Source organism: Lampetra fluviatilis, chromosome 13, assembly GCF_964198595.1.
Source record: "Lampetra fluviatilis chromosome 13, kcLamFluv1.1, whole genome shotgun sequence".
Taxonomy (NCBI): domain Eukaryota; kingdom Metazoa; phylum Chordata; class Hyperoartia; order Petromyzontiformes; family Petromyzontidae; genus Lampetra; species Lampetra fluviatilis.
Window position 1 is genome coordinate 2,336,127 of NC_136287.1, and position 13,380 is coordinate 2,349,506.

The 13,380-nt window shown below is 53.9% G+C and overlaps 1 protein-coding gene across 1 annotated transcript; it reads left to right on the top strand.

The window, feature by feature from the left end:
• Positions 1–1,155: 1,155 nt before the first annotated feature.
• Positions 1,156–4,600, top strand: LRRC70 (leucine rich repeat containing 70). The gene has a single exon (XM_078862008.1). It carries the CDS (start codon positions 1,716–1,718, stop codon positions 3,639–3,641), a length of 1,926 nt encoding a protein of 641 aa, XP_078718134.1. The 5' UTR covers positions 1,156–1,715; the 3' UTR covers positions 3,642–4,600.
• The last annotated feature ends 8,780 nt before the right edge of the window (positions 4,601–13,380 follow it).

The window sequence follows — 13,380 nt, forward strand, 5'->3', positions numbered from 1 at the left end:
TTTCACGTGGCCTCAAAGTGCACCTAACCCAAGCGTTTGAACCTTCGACGAAGTTATGGCCTTCCTCTCCCAAATACAACAACCACACACACACAAAAACGACCGGCCATGTTCAAGTTCAGACTCCAGGCCGTCCTTTTGTTATCGTCTGGCTATGACTGACCGCCTCCGTCCCTCTGCAGCGTGAACACTACCACTGGTTCTGGACAGCTTCGGGAGCAGGGAGATCGGCAAGCTGCGGCACGGGAGGCGCACGCGGCTCTTTAAGGAATGGAGTGCGGCTCTTGAAATTCGAAACAAAACAAAAATGGCTCTTGTTAATTTCGGTTGCCGACCCCTGGCCATATAAGTTCTGTTCAACATGGAAGTCCAGTTTACCATGGAAGTCCAGTTTACCATGGAAGTCCAGTTCACCATGGAAGTCCAGTTCACCATGGAAGTCCAGTTCACAAGTCCAGTTTACCATGGAAGTTCATGGAAGTTCAGTTCACCATGGAAGTCCAGTTTACCATGGAAGTCCAGTTTATTATGGAAGTCCAGTTCACAAGTCCAGTTCACCATGGAAGTCCAGTTCACAAGTCCAGTTTACCATGGAAGTCCAGTTCACCATGGAAGTTCAGTGCACCAAGGTTAGGGGTCGTCAAGCTGTGGCTGCGGAGCCGCATGCGTCTCTTCAAGGACTCTGTCTTCATGACAGTTCTTTATTAGGCACCCACCGTCTCATATTCACCATACGCATTGCGGATTTTGAAATCTAGATAATATTTTTTCCACCGAATTCGAAACATAAACGGCTCTTCTTCTCACGACGCTTGCTGTGTAAATCCACATTGCGTTAGGATAAAAAACACAACAACGACGCGCCCTGTGCGAGGAGGCTTTGTGACCCCGTCCCAGGCAAGGGGGTCCGTGGCGCGGTCACTGAAGATGGAACGCGTGTGGGGGGGGGAGGCAGGGGGGTCTGGGGGATGATGTTTTACCCATAATGCAAGAGGACCTCGACATTTCACTTCGGACGAGCGTCAGAGCTTCCCTTTAGCGGAGGAAATCCCGCAGGATGCTGCTCGTAAAACGTTATTATTATTTTCTCTTCACCCAAGGTTTTTCCCACAATAAGCGCGCCTCGCTGCAGCTCATGGACGCGCGAACCTTGTCGCTTGGGTTCTGCATTTCCTAGAACACGCAATGCGTTTGTGAATATCATCATCATCATCACCATTATTGACTGGTCGCGTGCGTTCCGTTGGAGGAGGAGTGAAGAAGGCTCCCGATGTAGTGAGCGAACTGGACACCACTCGACGCATCGCTTGCCGACAGACGACGAAGAGGCACCCACAGGCTCAACGCGACGGTGAGAAGAACACCATTCACCTCGCGCCTCCGATTAGCGCGCTTGGCTACGTACGGTGCGAAAGAAGTTGCACGTATATACCTATCCACAGTAACGTTTTTTTTGTGTTCGGTTAGAACGCGTAAATAGAAATGTGTCGTTAACCCGCCACCACACGACGCAGCCAGTTAGCAAAGGTCTGTCTCGTCAACAAAACGCCAATTAGTTACTCGTTCGTCACACCGGTGTGTTGGAGAGTAAAACCCACAACATTTACAATTTCGGTACCGTCACGCGTTGCTGGCGACACGTCCGTTCAAGATGCATTCCACTCTCGCGTGATTGCCCCACGAATCCGATCGTGAATATTTACCCGGAGCGCACCATGAGCGCGTCGAGCTCCTTCCTCCGGGGCAGAGTCGCTTCGGCGCCGTCGGCCCCTCTCGCCGCGACGCGCCTCCTCCTCAACCTCGTCATCCTCCCGGTCCTCTGCGCCATCCTCCGGGGCGCCACCGCCCAGCCGTGCCCCGCGCCATGCCACCACTGCCGCGGAGGCCTCGTCTCCTGCCAGGACGTGGGCCTCGCCTCCTTCCCCAGGCACTTGCCCCGCTCGACCACCGCGCTGCGGCTGAGCGGCAACCGCCTGCTGCGGCGCGTGCTGCCGTCCGACGTGCGCGCACTGCCCCGGCTCTCCGCGCTGCTGCTGGACAACTGCGGCCTCTCGCGCCTCCGGCCCAAGGCGTTCTCCAGCCTCGGTGGCCTGCGCCGTCTCTCGCTCGGCGGCAACGGCCTGCGCAGGCTGGACGTCGGCACGTTCGGCGGGCTGGCCAAGCTCCAGGACCTGCGGCTGCACGATAACCTCATCGACGTTTTGCCCAGGGATGTGTTTCTGGAGTTGACTTCACTGCGTCACCTGCAGCTGCAGAGCAACCTGCTGGCGGGCGTGAGGGATGGGCTCTTTGCGGGCGTGGGAAGGCTGTCGACGCTAAGCCTCGACGACAATTCCATCGCGAGCATCTCGAACGCGGCCTTCGCCACACGATCGGATCTCCGCAGTCTCTCCCTGGCCAACAACAACCTGACACAGATTCCGTCGAGCGCCCTCGCGAGGCTCAAGAACCTCAACCGGCTGGTCGTTTCTGGCAACCACATCTCGCGGATACATCCCTTCGCTTTCAAGGGACTTGCCAAGCTCGTGCACCTCATCCTCGACGACATGCAGTTGCTGGCGATAGCTGAGAACGGCTTCGCCGGACTGGGCAACACCGAGCGCCTTTACCTGAGAAGGAACCACCTGAAGACCCTCAGCGCCGACGTCCTCAGGCCCCTCGTGAAACTCGAGGAGCTCCACCTCGATGGGAACTCGCTGACGGCGCTGACCGACGACTTGCTCGCCGGCCCATCCGCCTCCTTGCGCGTGCTCGTGCTCGCATCGAATCAGCTGTCCCGCGTCTCCCCCGAGCCGTTCGTCTCCTCCGCGTCGCTCGCCCGACTCCAGCTCGGCGACAACCCCTTGCTCTGCGACTGCGGCGCGCTGCCCCTCCGGCTCTGGGTGGCGACGGCGGCGGTCGCCCACGTCGACGTCCGCTGCCGGTTTCCCGAGCGGCTGCGGGGCCAGCGCCTGGACAGAGTCCCGCGCGAGTCGCTGGGCCACTGCCACGTCCGGGGATCACAAAAGTCCGAGGGCGAAGAGGAGGTGGAGGAGGTGGAGGAGGTGGAGGAGGTGGAGGCGCGATCGCAGTCGCCCGCCTCGTCCCTTCTCCACGCCAGCGCGGCGCCGCAGCTTCGCTCGAGAAACGTCAGCGCGCTCGCACGGAAACTTCCACGCGGCCGCGTCCCGACGTCGTACGCCTCCAAGCGCAGTCCTGACGGCGCGTCCGGGTCGTCGGTGGCGACGGGGTCCCAGGTGGAGTCGGAGGGGCGCTCGCCTCGTCCGGGGCCTTCTTGCGACGGCCGCGCCGCCGAGGTCGACACGGCCTTCAACGCGGTGCTCGGTCTGCTCATCGTGTCGCTCTGCGTCAGCGCCGCGTCCGGCGTGGCCGCCTCGCGGCTCTGGAGGCGGCTGAGGATGCGCGACGGGGACGGCGGCGGCGGCGGCGGCATCGTGGAGTCGTCGCGCTGCTCGATGAGGTCGCTGCCTCCGCGATACCGACCCTCGTGCGGCCCCTCCGAGCCGCCGCCGTGGCCTCGTTCGCCGACGGCGCCCCCCGCGATGCCCATCAGCACCGTGGAGCTGGACCGCGCGCTGCTCCTGAGGCTGTTCGAGGAGGACGGGCCCCAAGTGGTGCTCTTTGAGCATACGGTGCTGTAGGGGTGACCGCTCGGCCAGATTCATGATCGCTGTAATAAACTGTTGCACTACTTTTTTAAATTTCATTTTGCTAGGTAAGACCCACTGAGCTGTATAGCTCTTTTTCAGAAGCGACGTGGCTCGCACAAATGAGAGCGTGGCTTATCATGTGGATTTTTTTTATTGATTTCCACCTCCCACCCCAGAGGGCGGGATGATGGATGGGCCAAGATGGGATGAAGTCAACCCCTCGATTCAAGCGGGAGTTAAACTGGCAACCCTTCCCATTGCGAGCCTCTTGCTTGTTCGCTCGCTCGCCCGCTGTTCCCCTGTTCCAACGGCCGGGCCGGAGGAGCTCTGTTTATGTTGGACACAGACTAACGAAAACAAACTAGCTAATGCCCACTGAGCTACATAGCTCCGTTTCAAAAGCGACCTGGCCACAAATGATAGCTCAACGAAGTAGCTTATCACGTTGACATTTATAGCAGACAAATACTCTAAACGCGTGTTGTCGATTCTAAATGTGGAGGGAAAAACCAGGAGACCTGGAGAAAAATCCACGCGACCACGGGGAGAGAGAGACACGCAAACTACAAATATGCAGGTGCCATGGTCGCGATCGAACCCATGTTCTCTTGGATATCAGGCGAGGGAGTTAGCCATCTCGCCTCCGCGGCACCCCATGATCACGATGATGATCACGATGATGATTATAAGGGGCTTAATGTCAGCTGGAGCTGTTGGGGAATGAGCTCTGGAAATGATATGTTCAGGGGTCTCTGGAAACAAATGATCCCATCAGAAACTAAGTCCTGATTTTGCCGATGTCATGATTGATTTGAATGACTCGCTTCTGAACTCGCCGCCGTGCAGGGCGCAATGCAAACAAAAAGTACGTCGCGATTGTTCACGGGACATATTTGTGTTTGTTTTGCCGTGTCTCGTGCAGAGGTGGACAACATATACACATATTCTTTGCGTCTTTCGGTAAAGCCACGTAGATATAAAAAAAAAAATCAAAATAATAACAATATCACGACCTTTCGATCGCAACACAAGCAATCGCAACTCTTTTTTCACCTGAAGACGATTACTTGTGTTGCGATCGAAACGTCGTGATATTGTTATTATTTTGATCACTTTTTTCTATCTACGTGGCTTTACCAAAAGACCCAAAGAATATGAATTCCTGCAGTCACGAAAGCTTTAAGTCAACATTTAACATACGCACACGAAAAAAATATTACACGTGTAAATACAAAGAACTGCATTAATCTGGGAAATCATCACGAAGTCTCAAGTCTCCTTTTCACGAGGATCGCGGATTGCCATTAGTTTGTGGCCACTGTTTGGGCTGTGGGAGGAAAGGGGAATTCCCCGGGGGGCGACCGACCCCGGCGTGGCGAGTGAGGATACACCGACTGGGCTTCCCACGCGCGTTCTGGTGAACCAGGCGGGAACTCGCGAGACGAGGACGGGGAGAGACGCGTTCGCAAGAGTGACCTAGACCTGGGCAAAAGTCGGCGCGGATGGGTAAGGGGCCGTCCATAAATGACGTCACGCACCTAGGGGGTGGGGGGGGGGTCAGACATTTGTGACGATGTGTGACGAGGGGGAGAGGGGTTTGAGAAATGTGACGTCACATCAAAATGCGCAACTTTAAATGAATATAGACAACACGTTTTGCTTAATTGAATAGACGTTTTAATAAATGTTTTCTCCTACAACATCAGAGTACAGCGCCACATTAAATACGCACTACAATGACAATAGTTTAAAGCGATTTGAAGCATGTTTTATTTGGGGGGGGGGGGGCAGAGCTTTGTGACGTCATATTTTAGGGGGCATCTGACTTTTTGTGACGCCGTGTGACGAGGGGTGGGGGGTCAAAAATCGTCCAAAACCGCGTGACGGACTGCCCCTAACACAACAACCTGCTGAGACCTACAGCGCAAATCCTGGCCCGACTCGCATCAGCAAAGAGTGCTGCTGCTGCTGCTGTTGGGAGGGAGTCCACTTTGTAGAGCGACAATCGTGATTTTTTTTCCTTCTTTTTAAATCCTAAAAAGCCTCGTTGAGTCCCAAGACACGTGTTTTATTTATTTATTTATCGCAAGCGGAGACGGGGTCGCTGAACTATGGGTTCCATTCGCTTCCCTCCTTCCCCACCCACCCACCTCCACCCACCCCAACCACAGCGCCCACCCCACCCGCCCCAATCTCCCCCCCACCCCAACCACCCCCATCCACCCAAACCATCCCACCCATCCCAAACCACCCCAACCACCGCGCCCACCCCACCCGCCCCAACCACCCCACCCACCCCACCCCAATCTCCCCACCCACCCCATCCACCCCAACCACACCACCCACCCCAACCACCCCACCCACCCCATCCAGCCCACCCACCCCACCCACCCACCCCGCCCACCCCACCCACCCCAACCACCCCACCCACCCCATCCACCCCCACCCACCCTAACCACCCCATCCACCCCAACCAGCCCACCCACCCCAACCACCCCAACCACCCCATCCACCCCACCCACCCCATCCACCCCAACCACCCCACCCACCCCACACACCCCACCCACCCCAACCACCCCACCCACCCCAATCTCCCCAACCACCCCACCCACCCCAACCACCCCCAACCACCCAACCCACCCAAACCACCCCATCCACCCCACCCACCTTACTAGCCCCAACCACCCCACCCACCCCACCCACCCCAACCACCCCACCCACCTTACCCACCCTACTAACCCCAACCACCCCACCCCACCCACCCACCCCACCCCAACCACCCCACCCACCCCACCCTCTCCTCCCAGCGTCGCATTCCAAAATCGTGGTTGCGGATGTAAGGGGGGGGGGGGGTTGCGCGTGCGAAATGACCGCAGCTTGATTCATTAGTTCCATTAATCTGTTGGCGCGCCGCCGCGCTCAGCGCGTTATTAACTCGCGTGGAATTAGCGCCCTGGCCCCGTCTCGCGTCGACAAAGATTCAACGCTCGCCGTTACCTCGGCTGCTGTGATCTCCGGGGGGGGGGGGGGGGGGGGGTATGGTTGGTGGGGGGGAGGGGAGGGGGGTCGAGACGAGGGCGGGCAGCGGGGGTTGTGATGGACGCTCGCGTTGACGCATCTTGACCAGGGCAGTAGTCTCGAGTCTGGGTGTCCGCGGTGTTGACGATGGCGGTGGAGTCACGAGTCTCGGTGTCCGCGGTGTTGACGATGGCGGTGGATATTCTTGGTTCTTTCGGTAAAGTCACGTAGAAGGGAAAACAATAAAAAGAATAAAAATAAAACCATAGCAAGAACATTTTCTTGCTATGGTTTTCACACCTGATGACGATTGCTTGTGTTGCAATTGAAACGTCGTGAGAATTTAATTGTTTTATTTTTATTATTGTATTATTTTCCCTTCTACGAGACTTTACCGAAAGAACCAAGAATATGAATCCCTGCAGTCACGAAAGCTTTAAATCGAAATTTGATGGTGGTGGAGTCACGAGTTTCGGTGTCCGCGTTTTTTTTTACCATTCCAGAATTTGTGATTCGTATCGCGGCTGTAAATGTCGTCGTTTGACCATTGTAACAATGTCGTGATTTCCATTGCCAACGTTTATTTTTTATTTCTCTCTCACTACCTCCCACCGGCATCTTGCTAATAATCAGGTAGTCTCAGGTGATTAACCTCCGGCTGGTCTCGTAAGGATGAACCAGTACATAGCGGTCAACGATTCCGGTGTTAATCAACCTCTGTAGCAACAGCATTGCCTTTTAGTAACCATAGCATCCATCCATCTCTTTCTCTTTCTCTCTGTTGTCATCGCCACGCTGGGGTTGTTTGGGCAACCTGGTCACAGACTTCACGGCACGCGCACACTCAGCAACTACCGCCTCATTCGCCCCCCCCCCCCCCCGAGCGGGGCTCCGCGCTTAATACAACACCTGGCAAGCCCCAGCGGTGGTCACTCATCGGCGCAAATCTTGTGAGATGTGACCAGATCGGACACCTTCACGACGACTTGATGTGAGGCATAGCGGTGTCTGCACGGTAGTTCTTTCTCCATAAATCATATAACCTTAAATTCAACAAAAACGTACCGTGTATATTTTTTTTGGTGGCGGGGGGGGGGTGGGTAAATTGTACATAATTGGTGCTTTGATGAAAGATTGGATTGCCCGTATGACAAGAGTCATCATTCAAATCGATGGCGGGTTCATCGATGGTCGATAACTGCGCGACTGTTCGCAAAACGTTGGTGAGGATGATTGTTGACGCAAAAAAAAAGCAAAAAAAATCTTCACGTTTCGTCGGATTTGTATTTCTCCGGGACGATTAAAGATTCTGATTCTCATCCACGGGGGTCCTCTGGGAGTCTCCGTTCAGACGGGCCGGTGTGTGGATGGCGAGCAACGGCCGTCGTGTTTACACCGAAGCTGGTTGGTCACGAAGAGCGGACGGAAGCAGCCAAATGGGGGGCGGATGCCTCTCAGAAAAGGTGGAGTGATCAAATGAGCTGAGCTGGTGTGCAACTCGCTTCGAGTGGATTGTTGCGTCCCAGCGAGCGCATCGCGTCGGCAGCAGCGGGAGTGGCGCGAATCGGGCGTTGAAGGCACTGGAGTAGTCACCGGGTCCGACATCACAGAGACACTACCGGCAGTCGATAGAAATGCAAGGTGATCCATGTGTAGTGAGCGACTTCCCAGAGAAGGCTTCTTATTTATTCTCACACTTGAAGCACAACACTGGGCGATACATCGATGTAGTGTTCTACGTAGCTACACAGAGCCGACCCTTCTACACAACCCCATTGTCGGCGTCCAACTACGCAGCTGTGTGACTCACGCAGCAACAGCGACGATGAGAGCCTTGCAGAAGATCGGCCACGTGGCCCGGACGACGAAGAGAGATGACGACGAGCAGCGACGCAGCCAGGAGGCAGGACCCCGCAACAGCACCAATCTTCTGGTTCGGTCCCCCTTATATACACCCCGGCGCGGCCAAGCCCCGCCTCCGGACACGCCCCCTTCTAGAACCTTCTAGAAGGTTCCCGGAGCTTCCCGACTGACTCCGCCTTTCACCTTTACCCCAACCACGCCCCCCCCCCCCTCATAATGAGACATTACGTAACTTGTCCATGACCGCGTTACCCCTTCAGACCGACAGGTGACACCCTGTCATTACACATGTATAGGTGATCCATCGCCACGGTCAATCCGCTGTTCGATTGAGTGGCTCATCGTCGTGTTTGCGAATCGGGCATTGAGTCGCTGGAGTAGTCACCGGGTCGTACATCACAGGGACACTACCGGCAGTCTCTGACCTACATTTAGAGGTGACGCACGCACTTGATGGCAAATTCCCCTCTTTACTTCACCACAGGTGATTGAATCTTCTTGGTTCTTTCGGTAGTTACGTAGAAGGGAAGTAATAAAATAATAAAAATAAAACATAATAAAACAATTCTCACGACGTTTCGTTTTATTATGTTTTATTTTTATTATTTTATTACTTCCCTTCTACGTGACTTTACCGAAAGAACCAAGAAGATTAATCCCTGCAGTCACGAAAGCTTTAAATCGAAAGGTGATTGAATGTTGTCTACAGCGGTGACTCCGTTTGTTAACAGAGGAGGACGGGTGGCGGTGAAGGGTTTAACGAGTTGATTGAGATTGGCGGGAGATGTGTGGGAGAGGGCTTTGAAGTCAAATTTTGTATAATCTTTCACTTATCCCGATTATTTCAGTGGGGTGTCTATGAATGGCGCGTCCTGCATGTTAAATTTTATTGTATCTAATTATATGACACGCCTGTCATGAAAGGGCATCAAAGTGATGATAGTGCAAACGTCGAAAACCTGGCAGAGGATTTGTTTGAACTGAATCTGACTCTCAAGTTAAAAAACCCCGGTCCAGAGGTTTTTGCCCACACAAACGCTGCCGGGTCTCTGCTTCGTGTTGTGCCCAGAAGACATTTGGGGCCCAGGCTGAGACCATCGTTTTGCGAAATAGCGATTAGTTCTCTCGATTTATTTATTTCGATTAAATTATTTCGATTACATTGTTTCGATTAATTATTTCGATTACATTATTTCGATTAATTCGTCGCGCTTCCGTCCGAGAAACGATTCTCTTCTTTTTTTACGCATTTTTATTTTCATTGCTCTAGTGGCTGCGGGGGTGCGGGGGTCGCGTGAGCCCCATCACACGTGGCGCGCACGACTCGAATAGCGCCGATTCTGGCACTGAATTCATGTATTGTGAGATTAATCCGTAAATGCATGAAGTAATCACGTAGGTTTATGCGTAATTACACCTCTAATCGCTTGAGAACCTTTGGTTTAAGCATGACACGTCTGTCTGGATTTAAGCCCAAAATATCAGCGTTGGGGGAGGGTCTGTGGTGAAATCAGCAGCCGTGGTCAATCCACTGCTGGAGTGAAAGCCGCCCCCAGCCCCGTACCCCACCCCTCACATCCATCACTCTCCCTCGCCACCCCGTGATATGCAACAATCCGACCTACGCAGTTGCACACGAGCTGATTCCCATCGCTCAATCTGGTCTGGGGGACATCCCCTTGTCCGCCTCCACCAGCGCCCTTCGTGACGATCGGTCGTTAACCCTTCGAGTGCCCTGCCCTGCCCCGAAAGCACCAACTTACTTACTTTGCTTAACTGCCCAGGGAGATGTGCGTGCTCCTGGGTATACCCACGCAGTAGTCCACGACAGATGCTGTAAACTGAAAGCTCCACGCGTTACCCGACCACCTGCTTTTTAAACGATTTAAACTATATTTGTATTTTGTTGTTGTTTTACCAGATAACGCCTACTGAGCTATGTAGCTCTTTTTCAGAAGCGACCTGGTCTCAAACGATAGTTTAACGAAGTGGCTTATCATGTTGAAACGTAACGCGGCCAAATACTCTAAGCGCGTGTTGTTGATTCTAAATGTGGAGGGAAAAACGGTAGGAGCCGGAGAAAAATCGACGCGACTACAGGGAGAGAGACACCGCAAATTGCAAAATGCAACAGGCGTCAGGGTCAGGGATCGAACCCAGCTTTTTGAGCTTTAACCAAATCGCGTTGCCACGGTGAATGTGTAACAGCGGATCCACGGGCTAAACCCACGGTCCCGCGTACGTCCGTGGATGTGGAGTCCATCTGATACCGACTCGGACGGTATCAGCGAGACACGTGGGCGGTGGGAGGGGGGTGGCGGTGGTTGGGGGGGCGGTGGATGGGGGGGCGGTGGGAGGGGGAGCGGTGGGAGGGGGGATGGTGGGAGGGGGGGCGATGGGAGAGGGGGACGGTGGGAGGGGGGGCGATGGGAGAGGGGGGCTCTGGGAAGAGGGGACGGTGGGAGGCGGGGCGGTGGGAGGGGGTTGGCGGTGGGAGGGGGGGCGGTGGGAGGAGACAGTGGGAGGGGGGGCGGTGGGAGGGGGGGCGGTGGGAGGTGGCAGTGGGAGGGGGGGCGGTGGGAGGGGGGGGCGATGGGAGGGGGCGGTGGGAGGGGGCGGTGGGAGGGGGGGGGCGGTGGGAGGGGGGGCGGTGGGAGGGGGCGGTGGGAGGGGGGGGCAGTGTGAGGGGGGGCACTGCGTGAAGGCTGCAAGCAGAAGACGACGCGACGAGTCGCTGTGCGTGTCACTTGGGCAGAATGTTTGTGGGGCTTTTTTGGGGGGACGTAGTATTATAAATAACGCATCTATGTACGTACAGTATACGCCTGTTGAAGTTCTTTTGCACCGTACGTAGCTAACCGTGCTAATCGAAGGTGCGGGGGAAGGACAAAAAACTAAACACAAACAGCAGTTCTAAAGAAATGAGTTTTCAATCTAGATGATTTAAAGGTGCATTAGCTCCAGTGGCTTCCAAATATCGGACGGAAGAGCGTTCCAGACGGCCGCAAAAGCGCGTCTGAAAGCGCGCGATACAGTGGCCGTCTTTGTTCGATGGCTTGACTAAACCTGCTGCGAGGATGAGCGGAGTTCGCGTGATAGTTTATGTTCCTTGACGAGATCAGCGAGCTATTGTGGTTCATTTGTGGCGAGCACTTTGTGCGTGTAATGAGTGCGACCTGACAATGAAGTCGTTTGGCAACCGGAAGCCAATGCAGGTAAATCATGGAAATGATTTACCGTTCCAGGGAGCCGATTGTCAGAATTCTTTGATTTCAAATGATTTTGTGAATATGCCGCAATAAAAAAACAAGACACGTTGTAATATGTAGTGTGATGCACAACGTATCGTCTTGATTGGCAATGGCCAATCCACCACAGTCTCATCACGGCCCTGCGCAGCGCGACACGGACAACACAACGGTGGTGAAATTTTACAAATATAACCAGAATCTCCCCCCCCCCCGAACCTCTAAATATACAAATAACATTCAGCAATACACGTGCTACAGAGATTCCGAAGTACTGTATGGCCTGTTCAAAGAGTTTACATTCATAACGTCCGAGCACTAATACGCCTGGTTTCTACTTAAACGTGCAATCGATATGCCATCTGAATCCACGTTACGTGGAGGGGGGGGGGGGCATTGTGGCTGAAGGGATCCAGCATGTCCTCCTGAGACCTTGCGTATTGGCGGCTTCCGATGCCCGAGTGAATTGTGCCTATGACCTAATGACCCCTTTAATGCGTCTTGCCTCATTATATCTCGTCAGCCAAGCCGAGCTGCCCCGGACGTGCGCTGAACTTCTTTCGCACCGTACGTAGCCAACCGTGCTAGCCGGAGGTGCTCTGATTGGGGGCGACTGCCAGGCACCAACAGGTCGCCCAAGGACTGGGGGCTTTAGATGAACAATGGTGGGCGAGGCAGTAACTTGCATCTATGCTCCAATTTTTATTTTATTTTTTTACCAACCCCGCGGTAACTGACGCGGTGACCCTTAACGACCCGCGCGGCGTGGCGGAGGCGCTCGTGCAGCAGTGGAGCGAACACTCGCGATAGTTGAGATGTGGGGTAAAAGGCACGGAGGAAGCGCTCGAGATGAGCCCGGACTTGGCGGCGGCCTGCTACTCCTGAGCCGCGTGCGGCTCTTTTCGGACTGAAATTTGCACACAAAAAGCAACGACGGCTCTTCTTGTGTTATTTCGGTTGCCGAACCCTGACCGTGGAAGTCCGTCCAGTTCACGGGTTGATTCGTGACGTAATGTATGCACGCATTTACGTGCATTGCGGCTCTTTTTCTGTGTCTACCGAATTCTAACAGAATAAAATATTTTAAAATACTTAAAAAAAACACGCTTTAATGTACCGTACTGGTAATGGCAGAACTCCACGATTCCAGGAAGTGGCCCGCAGCTTGCCATAGCGTAAGGGACTGTGGTGATTTACAGGCAACGTGAGTTGAGCGTGGACAATTAGACCCGTAAAAAATATTGTTTAAATATATATATTTAATTATGATATAATTTAGTATTGTCATCGATATGACATACCTATACCAAGTTTGCAGTCGATACGACATTGGGAAGACGGTTGAATTTGAGTTACAATATTTGAGGATACGACAACAGACAAAGTTAAATGAAAGCGTGTAAAATGTTTAAAAATATATATTTTAATTTTTTTATGATAGAATATAGTCTTGTCATCATAACAAGTTTGCCGTCGATAGCACATTGGGAAGTGGGTAAAAATTTAGTTACAAGATGTTTTTAAGGATATGACAACAGACGCAGTGAGTTAAATAAAAAGCGTGTAATAATAACACATTCCTGCGGAGGGAGCTGGTCGGA

Coding starts and splice junctions, on each gene's coding strand:
- LRRC70 (XM_078862008.1), top strand. CDS start 1,716: ATGAGCGCGTCGAGCTCCTTCCTCCGGGGCAGAGTCGCTTCGGCGCCG.